Raw genomic sequence first — 13,700 nt, forward strand, 5'->3', positions numbered from 1 at the left:
ATTCATACTGTAGCATGTGCCAGAATTTCCTTCCTTTTTAAAGCTGAATAATATTCCATTGTAGGAATAAACCACATTTTGCATTTCCATCCATCCACCGAAGTACACTTGGGTTGCTTTCATGTTTTAGCTATTGTGAATGATCATGAACATGGATGTACAAATCTCTCTTCGAGATCCTGATTTCCAATTCTTTAAGGCATACACCCAGAAGTGGAATTGCTGAATCATAGGGTCATTCTTTTAATTTTTTGAGGAAATGCCGTCCTGTTTCCTTCAGTGGCTGTATGTACCATTTTACATTCCCAGAACAGCACACAAGGTTTCCAATTTTCTACATTATTGCCAACACTTACTATTTTTTATAGTAGCCGTCCTGATGAGTGAGAGGTGGTATCTCCCTGTGGTTTTGATTTGCATTTCCCCAGCAATCTGTGCTGCGGGCTACTTTTCATGTACTTGTTGGACATGTGTATAGATAGCCTTTTTTGAGAAATGTCCATTCAGGTCCTTTGCCCATTTTTGAATGTGGTTGTTCTTTGTTGTTGAGCTATAGGAGTCCACTGAATACTCTGGATAGTAATCCCTTATCCAATATATGATTTGCAAATACTTCCATTCTGTGAGCTTTTTACTCTATTGACACTGTCTTTTGATACACAAAATTTTAAAATTTTCATAAAGTATAATTTGTCTATTTTTTCTTTTGTTGCCTGTGGCTTTGGTATCATATGCAAGAAATCATTGCCAAATCCAGTGTCATGGAGCTTTTGCCTAAGGTTTTCATCTAAGAGTTTTATAATTTTAGTTCTTCCTTTAGATCTTTGATCCATCTTGATTTAATTTTTGCATGTGGTGTTAGGTAAAGGTCTGACTTCATTCTTTTGCATGTGTATATACAGTTTTCCCAGTACCATTTATTGAAAAGGCAGTCTGTTCCCTATAGAATGGTCTTAGCACCCTTGTCAAAAATCATTTGACTATATATGTAAGGGTTTATTTCTGGGCTGTCTATTCTATTTTATTCCATTAGTCTATATGTCTGTCTTTATCCAGAACCACACTGTTTGATTACTGCAGCTTTATAGTAAGATTTGAAATCAAGGGGTGAGTTCTTCAGCATTCTAGTTCTTTTTTTAAGATTGTTTTGGCTATTTAGTGTCCCTTAAGATTTCATATGAATTTTAGAGTGGGTTTTCTATTTCTGCAAAAATTATCTTTGGAATTTTGCTAGAGATTGCATTAAATTTGCAGATCACTCTGGGTAATACTAACATCTTAAAATGTTAAGTTTTAACAATCTGTGAACATGGAATGTGTTTCCATTAGTTTACTTCTTTAATTTCTTACAGCAATGTTTTGAAGTTTTCATAGTATAATTCATTCATCTCCATAGTTAAGTTAATTCCTAGAAGTATTTTTTGATGCTATTGTAAATGGAATGGTTTTCTTAATTTCCTTTTTGGATTGTTCATTGTTAATGTAGAAAAGCAACCGATTTTCGTGTGCTGACTTTGAACTCATGTATCAGCTCCCTTTCTTGTGGGGTCTGTAAGTTTCCTGCACACACGACCACATCGTCTGTCAGCAGAGGTAGTGTCACTTCTTCACTTCCACCTCGGATGCCTCTTCTCTTTTTCTCATTTAATTGATCTGGCTGGAACTTCCAGTACTATGCTGAATAGAAGTGGTGACCTGTGCTGTGGAAACTGAGACACTGATGGAAAAAACTGAAGATGACACAGACAAATGGAAAGATACACAGTGTTCTTGGATTGGAAGAATCAATACTGTGAAAATGGCCATACTACTCAAGGCAATATACAGATTCAGTGTAATTCCTATCAAATTACCAATGGCATTTTTCACAGGACTGAAACAAAAAAATGTTAAAATTTGTATGGAAACACAAAAGACCACAAATAGCCAAAACAATTTGAGAAAGAACAGAGCTGGAGGAATCATGCTCCCTGGCTTCAGACTATACTACAAAGCTACAGTAATCAAAACAGTATGGTACTGGCACAAAAATAGACACATAGATCAATGGAACAGGGTAGAAAGCCCAGAAATAAATCCATGCACTTATGGTCTGTTCCCTATTGAATGGTCCCTAATGAATGACAAAGAAGGCAAGAGTATACAATGGAGAAAAGACAGTGTCTTCAATAAGTGGTGCTGGGAAAACTGGGCAGCGACAGGTAGAAGAATGAAATTAGAACATTCTGTAACAGTACATACAAAAATAAACTCAAAATGGATTAAAGCCCTAAATGTAAGACTGGATACTATAAAATTCCTAGAAGAAAACATAGGCAGAACACTCTCTGACATAAATTGCAGCAATATTTTTTTTGGATCCATCTCCTAGAGTAATGGAAATTAAAGCAGAAATAAACAAACAGGACCTAATCAAACTTAAAAGCTTTTGCACAGCAAAGGAAACCAAAAAGAAAACAAGAAGACATCCTACAGAATGGGAGAAAATATTTGCAAACAATGAGACGGACAAGGAATTTCCAAAACACACAAACAGCTCATACAACGTAATATCAAAATCCCCCTTAAAACAAAAAACAAAAACCCAATTCAAAAATAAGCAATAGACCTAAATAGACATTTCTCCAAAGAAAACACAGATGGCCAACAGGCATGTGGAAAGATGCTCAGCATTGCTGATCGTCAGCGAAACGCAAATCAAACTACAATGAGCTGTCACCTCACACTGGTCAGAATGGTCATCGTTAAAAGTCTACAAATAATAAATGCTGCAAAGGGTGTGGAGAAAAGGGGACCATCCTACATTGTTGTTTGTGGGAAATGTAAATTGGTGCATCCACTACGGAGAACAGTGTGGAGGTCACTTAAAATACTAAAAACAGAGTTACCATATGATCCAGCAATCCTACTCCTGGGCTTCTACCTGGAGAAAACTATAATTCGAAAAGATACAAGCACCCCAATGTTCACAGAAGCACTGTTTACAACAGCCAAGACATGGAAGCAGCCTAAATGTCCATCAACAGATGACTGGAGAAAGAAGTTGTGCTATGTATAAATATATACCATGGAATATTTCCTATCCATAAAAAGGAATGAAATAATGCCATTTGCAGCAACATGAATGGATCCAGAGATTATCATATTAAGTGAAGTCAGTCAGGCAGAGGAAGACAAATATCATGATATCACTTATATGTGGAATCTTAAAAAAAAAAAAAAAGAAAAAATACAAAGGAACTTATTACAAACCAGAAACAGACTCACAGACATAAAAAACCAACTATGGTTACCAAAGGGGAAAGGGAAGAGGCGTGAGGGATAAATTAGGACTTTGGGACTGACATATACACACTACTATATATAAAATAGATAAATAACAAGGACCCACTGTAGAGCACAGGGAACTATATTCAATACCTTGTAACAATCTATAATGGAAAAGAATCTGAAAAATAATATGTATAAGTGAGTCACTTTGCTGTGCACTTGAAACAAACACACACAATTACCGTCGAAGAGGACGTCCTCCCCTCCACACCATCCCCTCCCCCACAACAAGTGGTAAGAGTAGGCACCCTTGCCTTGTTCCTGATCTTAGAGGGGAAGTTTCAGTCTTTCACCATTTGAGTATGATGTTAGCTGTGGGTTTTTCAGAGAAGAGTTTAAGTATGCTGAGGTAGTTGTCTTCTGTCCCTAGTGTGTTGAGTGTTTTTATCGTGAATGATAATGTTTTTATCTTCTGTTAAATGCTTTTTCTGCATTGATTACGATGATCCTCTTTATCCCCCCTTCATTCTGCTAACGTGGTGACTACTGACCAATCTTCACACGTTGAACCAACAAAAGTTAAGAAGGATTGGTGTTAGTTTTCTTCAAGTGCTTGGTAGAATCCACCAGCGAAGCCAGCACGTCCAGGGCTTTTCTTGTTGGGAGACTCCCCTGCCTGCTCTTTTCTAGTTGAAGTACAGTCAGTTACCAGTGTTGTGTCAGTTTCTGGTGCACAGCATAATGCTTCAGTCATGCATATACATACATATATTTGTTTTCATATTCTTTTTCATTATAGGTTACTGTAAGAAATTGAATATAGTTCTCTGTGCTATATGGTATAAATTTATTTATCTCTTTTATATATAGTAGTTAGTATCTGCAGATCTCAAACTCCAAAATTAGCCCTCCATCTCCCACTTCCCCCTCAGATAACCGTAAGTTTGTTTTCCATGTCTGTGAATCTGTTTCTGTTTTGTAAATAAGTTCACTTGTGTCTTTTTTTAAGATTTCACATATGAGTGATCTCATATGGTATTTTTCTTTCTCTTTCTGGCTGACTTCACTTAGTAGGACAATCTCCAGGTCCATCCATGTGCAGCAATGGCGTTAGCTGGGAGACCTGTGATCCTGATTCAGTCTCCTTCCTAGTTACAGGTCTGTGCAGATTTTCTGTTTCTTAGTAGGTTTTGTGTTTCTAGGAATTTGCCCCTTCGTCTAGATTATCCAGTTTGCTGGTGTACAATGGGGTTTAGTTTGTTCTTCATTTTCTAATCCCTTAGGTTGTAAGGTTTGGTTGTTCATTAGAAACACTTATTGCTCAATGTAAGTATTTATAGCTATAAATAAAAAATGTTAAAGTCGAATTACACAGAAGGATGAAAGGGAAAGTCCTACGTCCATTCCCCTAATTCCACACCCCAGACCTCGTCGCTGTTAACGACCCAGCTGTCTATCAAACTGACATTGTATGGCGCTTACTGGGTACTGTGGTCTACTCATTTGCTTGGCTACCTTCCTCCCTGTGGCACCCCTCTGCAGTAGACCCTGTTACTGACGGGGAGCCTGAAGCAGAGAGAAGTGAAGCAGCGTGCAGAAACCAGGCCGTCTGCTCTTGCTTGTATATAAAAAACAAATATAATCATATTAATTACCAATAATATCAATCCAAATGAGGCAGATGACATCACTCCTCTGCTTCAAACCCTCTGATTCAATAAGAATAAAGCCCAAAGCCCTTCCCATCACCCACTAGGCTTCTTATGAGCTGGCCTGCTTCTCCAACCCGGTCTTTACCACTTACGCGCTGGGTCCCTGTATCCCAGCTACATTCATCTTGGTTCTGTTCCCTGAACCTGCCAACATTGTTCCTGCTTTGTGACCTTCGTGTGCTGTTGGTTCTGCCCAGAATGCACTCTCACCGTCTGCATGGGCTGGCTCCTGCACATGCCTCCCATCTGGCCCGGAGGTCACCTTGGGGAGGCCTCCCAACCCCCATCTGGAAAGAGCCCTCTTCATCACAAGTCACTCTCTCACCCCATGTGAAAATGAATATATGTACATTCATGTATGGCTGAAGCACAGGGCTGTGCACCGGAAATTGACACAGCATTGTAAACTGACTATTCCTCAGTGAAACAAATAAAGTAAAATAAATAAAGGGGATATTGAGAAAAAAAATCATGCAATATTCCATTGCCCAAGGGTAACCGGTGTTGATGTTTTGTTGTATTTTCTTCTAGCCCAGAGGTATCCTATTGTTTCAATTTGTATTTTTGACGACAAAAAGGTAGAATATTTTTTTCATTATTCTTATCAGCTATTTATAGTTCTTCTTTTGTGATTTAGCTCTTCCTATCCCTTGGCCATGGCTGTAGTTTAATTCTCCATTCAGGTATGAGCTCAGGTTTTATCTTAGAAAGGTCTTCCCTGATCACCTCTTTTAAAGCACATCTCTGCCATCTCCACTGCCTCATTCTCCATCAGCTTGTGGGAAGTTGTATGTCCTATGTAAAACACACCACATTCTGTAATTACCTTGCTCATTTATTTACCTATCAACTGTTTATATCCCCACCTCTCTGGGATAATGTGAGACCCACAGGGAAGTAATCTTTTCTATTTTTTAAAAAATTTTATTGAAGTATAGTTGATGTACAATGTTATGTTAGTTTCACGTGTACAGCAAAGTGAGTCAGTCATACACACACACACACACACACACACACACACACACACACATATATTCCTTTCCATTATAGGTTATTACAAGATATTAAGTATAGTTCCCTATGCTGTAAGTAGGTCCTTTTGTTGGTTATCTATTTTACATATGTTAATACCAAACTCCTAATTTATCCCTCACTCCTTCCTCTTTTGGTAACCATAAATTTGATTTCTACATCTGTGAGTCTATTTCTGGCTTGTAAATAAGTTCATTTGTGTCATTTTTTTTAGATTCCACATATAAGCAATATCATGATATTTGTCTTTCTGTGTCTGACTTACTTCACTTAATATGATAATCTCTAGGTCCATCCATGTTGCTGCAAATGACATTATTTCATTCGTTTTTATGGCTGAGTAATTCTCCATTGTATAAATATACCACATCTTCTTTATCCATTTATCTGTCGAGGGGCATTTAGTTTGTTTCCATATCTTGGCTGTTGTAAACAGTGCTGCTATGGACACTAGGGTGCATGTTATCTTTTTGAATTATAATCTGACCTACCTTCACCAATGACTGTCTTCTGAATAACTAAAACACTGTGTAGAACATCCTGGGAACAGGGATTAATAGATCTGCTGGATGAGTGAATCAAAGCGTACAAAACTGCAGTACTTAAAATGGCCTGCAGCTCTAGTTCAAGATTCTTTTAGCAATGCTTTCTTTTAGTTTACAGTAACACTGGCGAGCACCATAAATCTGCAATGTTTCTTCATATACGCATACCTGATTGCTGGGCTTGGTGGATAAACACTTTCCAAAGTAAAGAGTTTCTGTAACACAAAGGCTGTTACATGCGGGCCCGTCAATAACTCCAGTCTTGTACTTGTCACACTAAAAACCAGAAAAAAATTAGTTAGTAGAAAAATGTTCATAAGAAGAAACACAGCTAAGACACTATAAAGAAGTATTTGTATTCTTTAAGAGAAAGCTCTGTGATGAGAAGAACTCAGGCTTCGGATTCGGACAGACTTGGCCTTGAACCCAAGCTCTGTTCCTCACTAGCTCCCCGATGACGAGCGATCTCGCCGCAGTTAGGGTGCGCACCGGATTCTGAAGCTATTTTTCCCACGCGGCCTGGCCTGAGATGCTACAGTACCTACACTCTCTGAGAACAAGGGCACTCTATTTTTAAAAATGGCTCTGGTTTTAAAATAAATTAGAAAATAAAGTTTAAAATACCAAAATATTTTCAAATAACAAAATTAAGTCCCCTCTCTCATCTTGTCATCCTTGATAGTTCCCCAAAACAAGAAAAAAATAAAAACAAACTGAACTCTTTGACAAAATAAGGTACCAATGTAACCCTAAGGCACAATAAATGAGGAAGACCTGCCAAATTCAGTGAAAATTACACCAGAGTCCAGATGGATGCTGAGATTAAATGCCTGCTAAGACCTCACTTCACAGACAAGGTTGGCAGAGCACTGAATAGGCGGTGCGCCGGAGGAGCTGAACCAGCACTCTGGTTTGCAGTGCAAGTTTAAGGGGCACAAGCTCTGGGAGCTTCTGAGGACTCTATCTGGCATCGTGAAGTGGCAGGGCGAGGCAGTGCTGAACGATAAAAGCCTTAAAAATGTTATCTGTGTTGGAGGCAGACTGTCACTGGCATGAGGGACGAGACAGACCACATGGTGAGCGTCTCTGTAGTTGCTGGGGAGAGGCACTGGCCAAACCAATGTGTGTGAGTGTCTCTGTCTCCCTCATCTTTTTTCCTCTTCACACACACACACACACACACACACACACACACACACACACACACACACACTCTGGGCCACAGAAATTTCATTACTTGCTTGTTTCACTGCCCCGGCTGTTTCCTGCAAATAGCTGGTTGAAGAACTACTTTCATTCAGTAATGAGTAAAAACCAAAATAAAACAAGGGTGAGATCTATACAGCAAATTTATAAGGAAAAGGAGGAAAGGAACAGGAAAAGGACATGGCAAATAAAGAAAATTTCCAGAAAATATTGCTATGAATTCAAAGGACTTAATGAGACAGCTTAAAACAAGGCCTCAGAGCAGAAGACATAATGATGAGACAAAAGAAAGAAGTGTAAAGTAAGCTAGCAGAACTCAGGAAGGAAGAAAACGAAAAAAACCCTAGAAAATAAAGCCACATTACAAAAAGGGGGGGAATGGAGGTTAGACAAAGATAATAGCACAGTAAGACTCATGAGAGCCAGGCTGAGGAAAATGAAATGGAAATCTGAAAAGAACGAAAAAGAATGTGAGGTAAAATCATAGACAGAAGACAAAGGATATCCGTCATGTCCACACGAGGGAGAACAGAACATGTAGAAAAGAACAAATAATCAAGAGGGAACTTAAGTCTTCTTCACATAAGTGAAAGAAGACTTTAATCTACAGATTGAAAGGATACACAATGTCCCAAGGAAACTGACATAGAATGACCCTTGCGACATATCCCATTGAATTTTACCCAACTTCAAAAATAAATAATCCTTTGAACATCCAGGCAGAAAGATCAAGACACCTTTAAGGTGAAATAAATCAGACTGGCTGCAGATTTCTCCGCAGCCACAAAGGTCAGGAACAGTGAGGCAGCGACAGCAAAGCCTGAGGAAGGAAGTGTGACCTGCCTGTGTCCTAATCTTCTCATCTGCAAAAGGGGATGGTAACAGTACTGGATTGATGGCGTTACTACGTGGTATAATGAAAAAATAGGTATAGATCACCTGTGGTTTTAACAGTGCTCAATAATAGCTATTTACATTTACGTATATTTACTGTTTATATGTCTGCATGTATATTTCCACATGTACACATTTGCTATTTACATATATGCCGTTTACATGTATTTACAACAATGGCTATTTTACACAGCCAACCGTTCTTTCAAGTACAAGGCATCACATATTTTTGAATGTGTTAGGATCAGAAGACAGAATTCCCATTTCTTGCATTTCTTGCAGAATCATTAGAGAATGAGTTAATTTTAGGTGACCAAGAGATGAACAGTGAAGGTGAGCACAGAAACCAGCTGAAATGTAGGACTGGGAGAAAAAGGGCTCCGGGAATCAATTTCATAATGATTGTTTACACAGCATCCGGTAGCTACTAGATGTTTACTGTGTGTCAGGCACGGTTCCAGGGCTATATTTTTATTATCACGACAACAGCCCTGTGAGGGAGACCTGTTGTTACATCCGTGGTGAAAATAAGGGAACAGAAATACTACTGAGCAACTTGTTGAAGCCGCAAAACGATGATGCCAAGACTCCAACCTAGGCAGTCTGGTTCCAGGGCGCGTCCTCTCCATCACTACTGATTGTTCAGAATGTTAATATTATAAACTATGCCAGTAAAAGTAATAAAATTAACAAAACCCAAGAAGGGGAAATGTAAGAGGATGAGGGGTGGCAAAAGGGTCTTTATTTCTTACCTTTAATGTTCAAAGTCAAAAGACAGTATTTACATCTTATAAGTCAAATAACAGAGATATAAGTATATTCAAAATTACAAATGATCACTTGAAGAAATAATAATATATTAATTAAAGTTAGGTAGAGTGAACGAGATGGGGTGAATGGAAGTATAATAATTTTGTCATTGCTTGTGGTAGGAATACATAGGTGTGGTTTAGAGAAATAGAGGATAAAGTATATTTTTAAAAGTTCTTGTATAAGGCTAACTATGAGGAGAGTGGAAATCAGAATGCAAACCATTCTGAATTATCAAAAGGAACAAATGTAAAACAAAGAAATAAACGTGCTCTAGAGAAAGATACAAACCAAATGAATCCTTAAAAACAAAAGTAGGTCATAAAATGTGATACAGAACTAAGTTGTGTCAATAAATGTTAATGGAATAAGCTCATCTATTGTAAGAAAAATATTCTCAGAAAACTGTCAAAAAAAAGTTGAAAATAAGAGCCAAATACAAGCAGAAAAAAAGTTAAGTCACAGTCTTATACCAGCTGAGACTGAATTTGCAGGGAGGGGAACCCATTAAATAAGGCAAAAAAAAGAGCTCTTTATAATATTAAAACACCCATCCACAATAAAGATGTTACAATATTACAGTCATGAATTTCTATAAAGAAAAACAGTAGCATTAAAATTCATTAAGCGAAACCTAAAGAAATAGAAAAAGAAATAAACACAACGGCATCAGATGTAGGAGACCCTAATTCACTTTTCTTAGTCCGTGACAGATGAAGTTTACAGAAAAGATACAGAAGAACTAAATAATCTAACTAATAAGGGAAATCTAACTGCCCCGAGGACAGAGAATAGACTTTTCAAATGCCCACAGAACATTTACAAAATTAGACCAAAAGCTTTATACATCCCCCTAAGGAGACATAGCAGAAACTGTGTTCCCCAATCACCATACAATAAAACTTGAGATTAACAAAAAAAATCTACCTAGAAATTTTTTAATGTTCTTTTAATTCTTGGGTCAAAGAGAAAGTCTAAATTGGAATTTTAAGCATCTGGGAAATAAAAATAATAAAATTAAAAAATATATATCAGACAGAAGGAACTAACTAGTATAAAATAAAAATAAAAGGCTATGTCTACATTCCTGCAACTGAGAGAATTCCTTTGATGTTCATCTCCCATTGGCTGCCGTAGGTCTGCCGCTGTTTTCTGGTTTCTGCAATCACCTTGCGTTTGCTCTTTCCCAGAACGTCCCATCTGTCTGGTTCCCTGAGCCTGATGACGTTACGCTGCCCACAGATCCATCTCGTCACCTCTGCTCTTGGGATCATGCAACCTATCAGAGGGCCAACAACACTGGTTTCCCCTTGTGTGGGGTAGGGGCTGAGGGTAACTTCTTGAGCCCTTCATTTTGGGTTCTTGAATTTTTCATGATCCCAAGGAAACAGCCAAAACACAGTGGGCTCTGATAATCACTCAGGGCTTGCAGAGGCCAGCACAGGGCTCCCTGCCGACACCAGCCACCGTCTGCAGGGAGGGTAAGGACAGCTCTGATGGAGACTGCGGGTCCTGTCCCTGAGTTAAGTACCAACCCCGGGAGCTGCTGCCCTTCCGCTGTCCGAGCAGAAGTTCCTGGGGGAGCCCTCGGCAATACCTGCCTTCTCCTTTGGACCTGGCTGTAACCAAGAATATTAGGTTTCACCTTCACAGAAGGAGCAGAAGAAAGTGGGCCTTCCTTCCCCAGGTGAGCTTCTGGGGAGCTCTAGGGAATGCAGAACCATCTAGTATCTCTGCTCGGCAGCAGACGGCAGCCATGTCACTGGCAGGTTTCTTCACTGAGGCAAAGGTGGGGGCGTTCTTAGAGCTCACTCAGGAGTGAGACCTCCCGCAGATACAGCTTAGTGTTTCCAAGGGTTTAGATCACATAGACCAATTTGCTGACAGCAAATAAGTAAGAAATCAACAATAAAAATAATGTAAAAAAGACACAGACAAGCATGGAAATTAAAAAGGAGAGCCCTAAATAATTTGAGTTAAAGGAGAAATCAGAGTGGAAATGCAGACTATTCAGAACTGAACAACAACAAAGGCACACATATGGAAACGTGTGGGATGCCAAGAAAGAACGCTTAGAGGGAGATTTACAGCTTTAAATGCAGTGATGAAAAAATAAAAGACTGAGATAAATGGTAAGCACTCAACTAAAGGTGCTTTAAAAAATCCCAATACTAACAATAAGGGAATAAACCCCAAAAGAAGTAGGAAAAAACCCGCAGAAATTCATGGAGAGAAGGTCAGCGACACGTGAGCCGTGTCTCTGGAAACTTCAACAGCAGAGACAGACCTACAGCAAGACGATCATGAGAGAAGGAGGAGGCACAAATAAAACTTGTGGCGATGCATCTGAAACTTAGCAACTTTTCTAAGAAACATAAATAATAAAACATGATGCAGGAAGAAATAGAAAATCTGAACAAGACTAACAAACATTAAAAAAAAATGGAATCAGTAATGAAAAATCTTTCCCTCCAAAAAATCAGGTCAAGGTGCAGTCAGTCTAGGAGGGCTTCAAGGTGCCTTCGTTGGGGAGGGTACAGCTCAGTGGCAGAGCGCACGCTTAGCACGCACGAGGTCCTGGGTTCAATCCCCAGTCCCTCCTCTAACAGTAAATAAATAAGTCTAATTACTTTCCCCCTCCAAAAAGGTGCCATCAGGGTGGAGTGCTGTTTGTAAGAGTGGAAGTTAGTAACTGCATAAATGTCCATCAACAGAACGGCTGAATAAAGCGCGGTACACTCATACAATAAATACTACGCAGTAATTAAAACGAAAGCACTCAGCCTACGCGTATCAACGTAGAAAAATGCTGAAAACATAGTATCAAGTGGGAAAAGGTGCAGACTGATATGTGCAGTTGAGTATCATTAGAGTTTAGAAACACGCAAAGCAATACCATAGATTGTTCATGTACCTACACACACTTAGTGAAAATCCGACAACACGACGGCAAGGACTCACACCAAAGTCAAGATGGTGGCTACCGCTGGGGAGGGGGACAGGGCCCGGGAAGGAGAAGGAGAGCTTCAAGTGCACTGTCTAGGTTTTCCCTTTTTAAAAATACAGCAAATGTGGCAAAAGGTTATGGTTTGTTGCGCAGACGGCAGCACACAGGTGTCTGCCGTGTTGCTCTCTGTGAGCCAGCACTGTTCCGGGGGCTTTTCATGTGTATCTCTTTAATCCTTACAACCTCCCTGTGAAAGAGATCTAATCATTATTTCCATTTTATTGCTAAAGAAACTGAGGCATGAGGAGGCTAAGGAACCTGCAGAGCAGGTCAGTGGTGGCGCTGGAATCCGAACCCAGAGAGTCGGCCTCCAGAGCCGAGCTTGCAGCCACTGAGGCAGAAGCCCCAGGCCGGCCTGTCGGGGAGACCTACACGCGGAGCAGGCTGGGCAGCGGTGGAGCCGGAGGCCCGGCCCCGGTGCTCCTGCTCAGGGGCTCTGGTCACACGTCACACTTGTTCCCTTTGCACAAGCAACTCACAGTAGCGCCAGGACTTTTATATTTGTTCCCTGGGGACTTTGCATATAATTGCACGCATATAAAAAGCACCTCCTGGATGGGTGAATGAATGAAGTATATTATGGGTCTTTATTCAGAAACAGGGCGCTCTACCATGGACAACTCCCGGACCAGGGCTAACCCGCTCCAGCTGCCCTGATCTCGGGCTCCCGCGCCCTGAGGCGCGCTCCACCTGCAGCTCTGCCCCAGGTCAAGGCTGCAACGCGGCCCCTTCCACGACACCCATGTGCCAGTGAATAATCCAGAGGCTGTGTTACCCTTCCTGAGCCCATATTCTCTTCCCTTCTCTCCTAGTATTCCCAAATCTAACGCCATTTATGTTTGCACTCTCTTCCCTAGTGCAGTCAGACGATCTGAAGGCACCGATGTCACCACAGTCACCCTGAATCCCCCCCAGCACACAGGGCAGAGCTTGGGATGTCAGTGTCCAATAAATGGTTATTAAATAACTGCCATAAAGAACATAGAGATTTTGATTTTAAAACCTCATTGAAGATAAAATTAACGCTTTTCCATAATATTTAAAACATTAAAAAAAAAAAAAAAAAACCACAAACCAGTGTCTTATTAGTAAACTGTGACACTGAAGACAAGTCTGGCATTCAGCTGCAAGAATCAGATTCTTGTTTTGAGCAAAGGCCCTAAGCCAAGCCGGCATCAAAGAGGCAGTCACAAAGAACAGGCTTTTCAACTTGTGGCTTCCATC

General features: G+C 40.0%; 1 protein-coding gene across 5 annotated transcripts in view; it reads right to left on the reverse strand.

Annotated features, from left to right (window-relative positions):
- DIPK1A (divergent protein kinase domain 1A) overlaps positions 1-13,700 on the reverse strand; it is a 95,153-nt gene that overhangs the window by 3,871 nt on the left and 77,582 nt on the right. For all 5 annotated transcript variants that reach the window (XM_074369958.1, XM_074369961.1, XM_074369960.1 and 2 more), the window contains one exon: positions 6,728-6,835. In XM_074369958.1, the coding sequence (XP_074226059.1) occupies positions 6,728-6,835 (108 nt within the window). The remainder of the gene's footprint in view (positions 1-6,727; positions 6,836-13,700) is intronic.

The sequence above is a fragment of the Camelus bactrianus genome, chromosome 9 (assembly GCF_048773025.1).
Source record: "Camelus bactrianus isolate YW-2024 breed Bactrian camel chromosome 9, ASM4877302v1, whole genome shotgun sequence".
In the NCBI taxonomy this organism is placed as follows: domain Eukaryota; kingdom Metazoa; phylum Chordata; class Mammalia; order Artiodactyla; family Camelidae; genus Camelus; species Camelus bactrianus.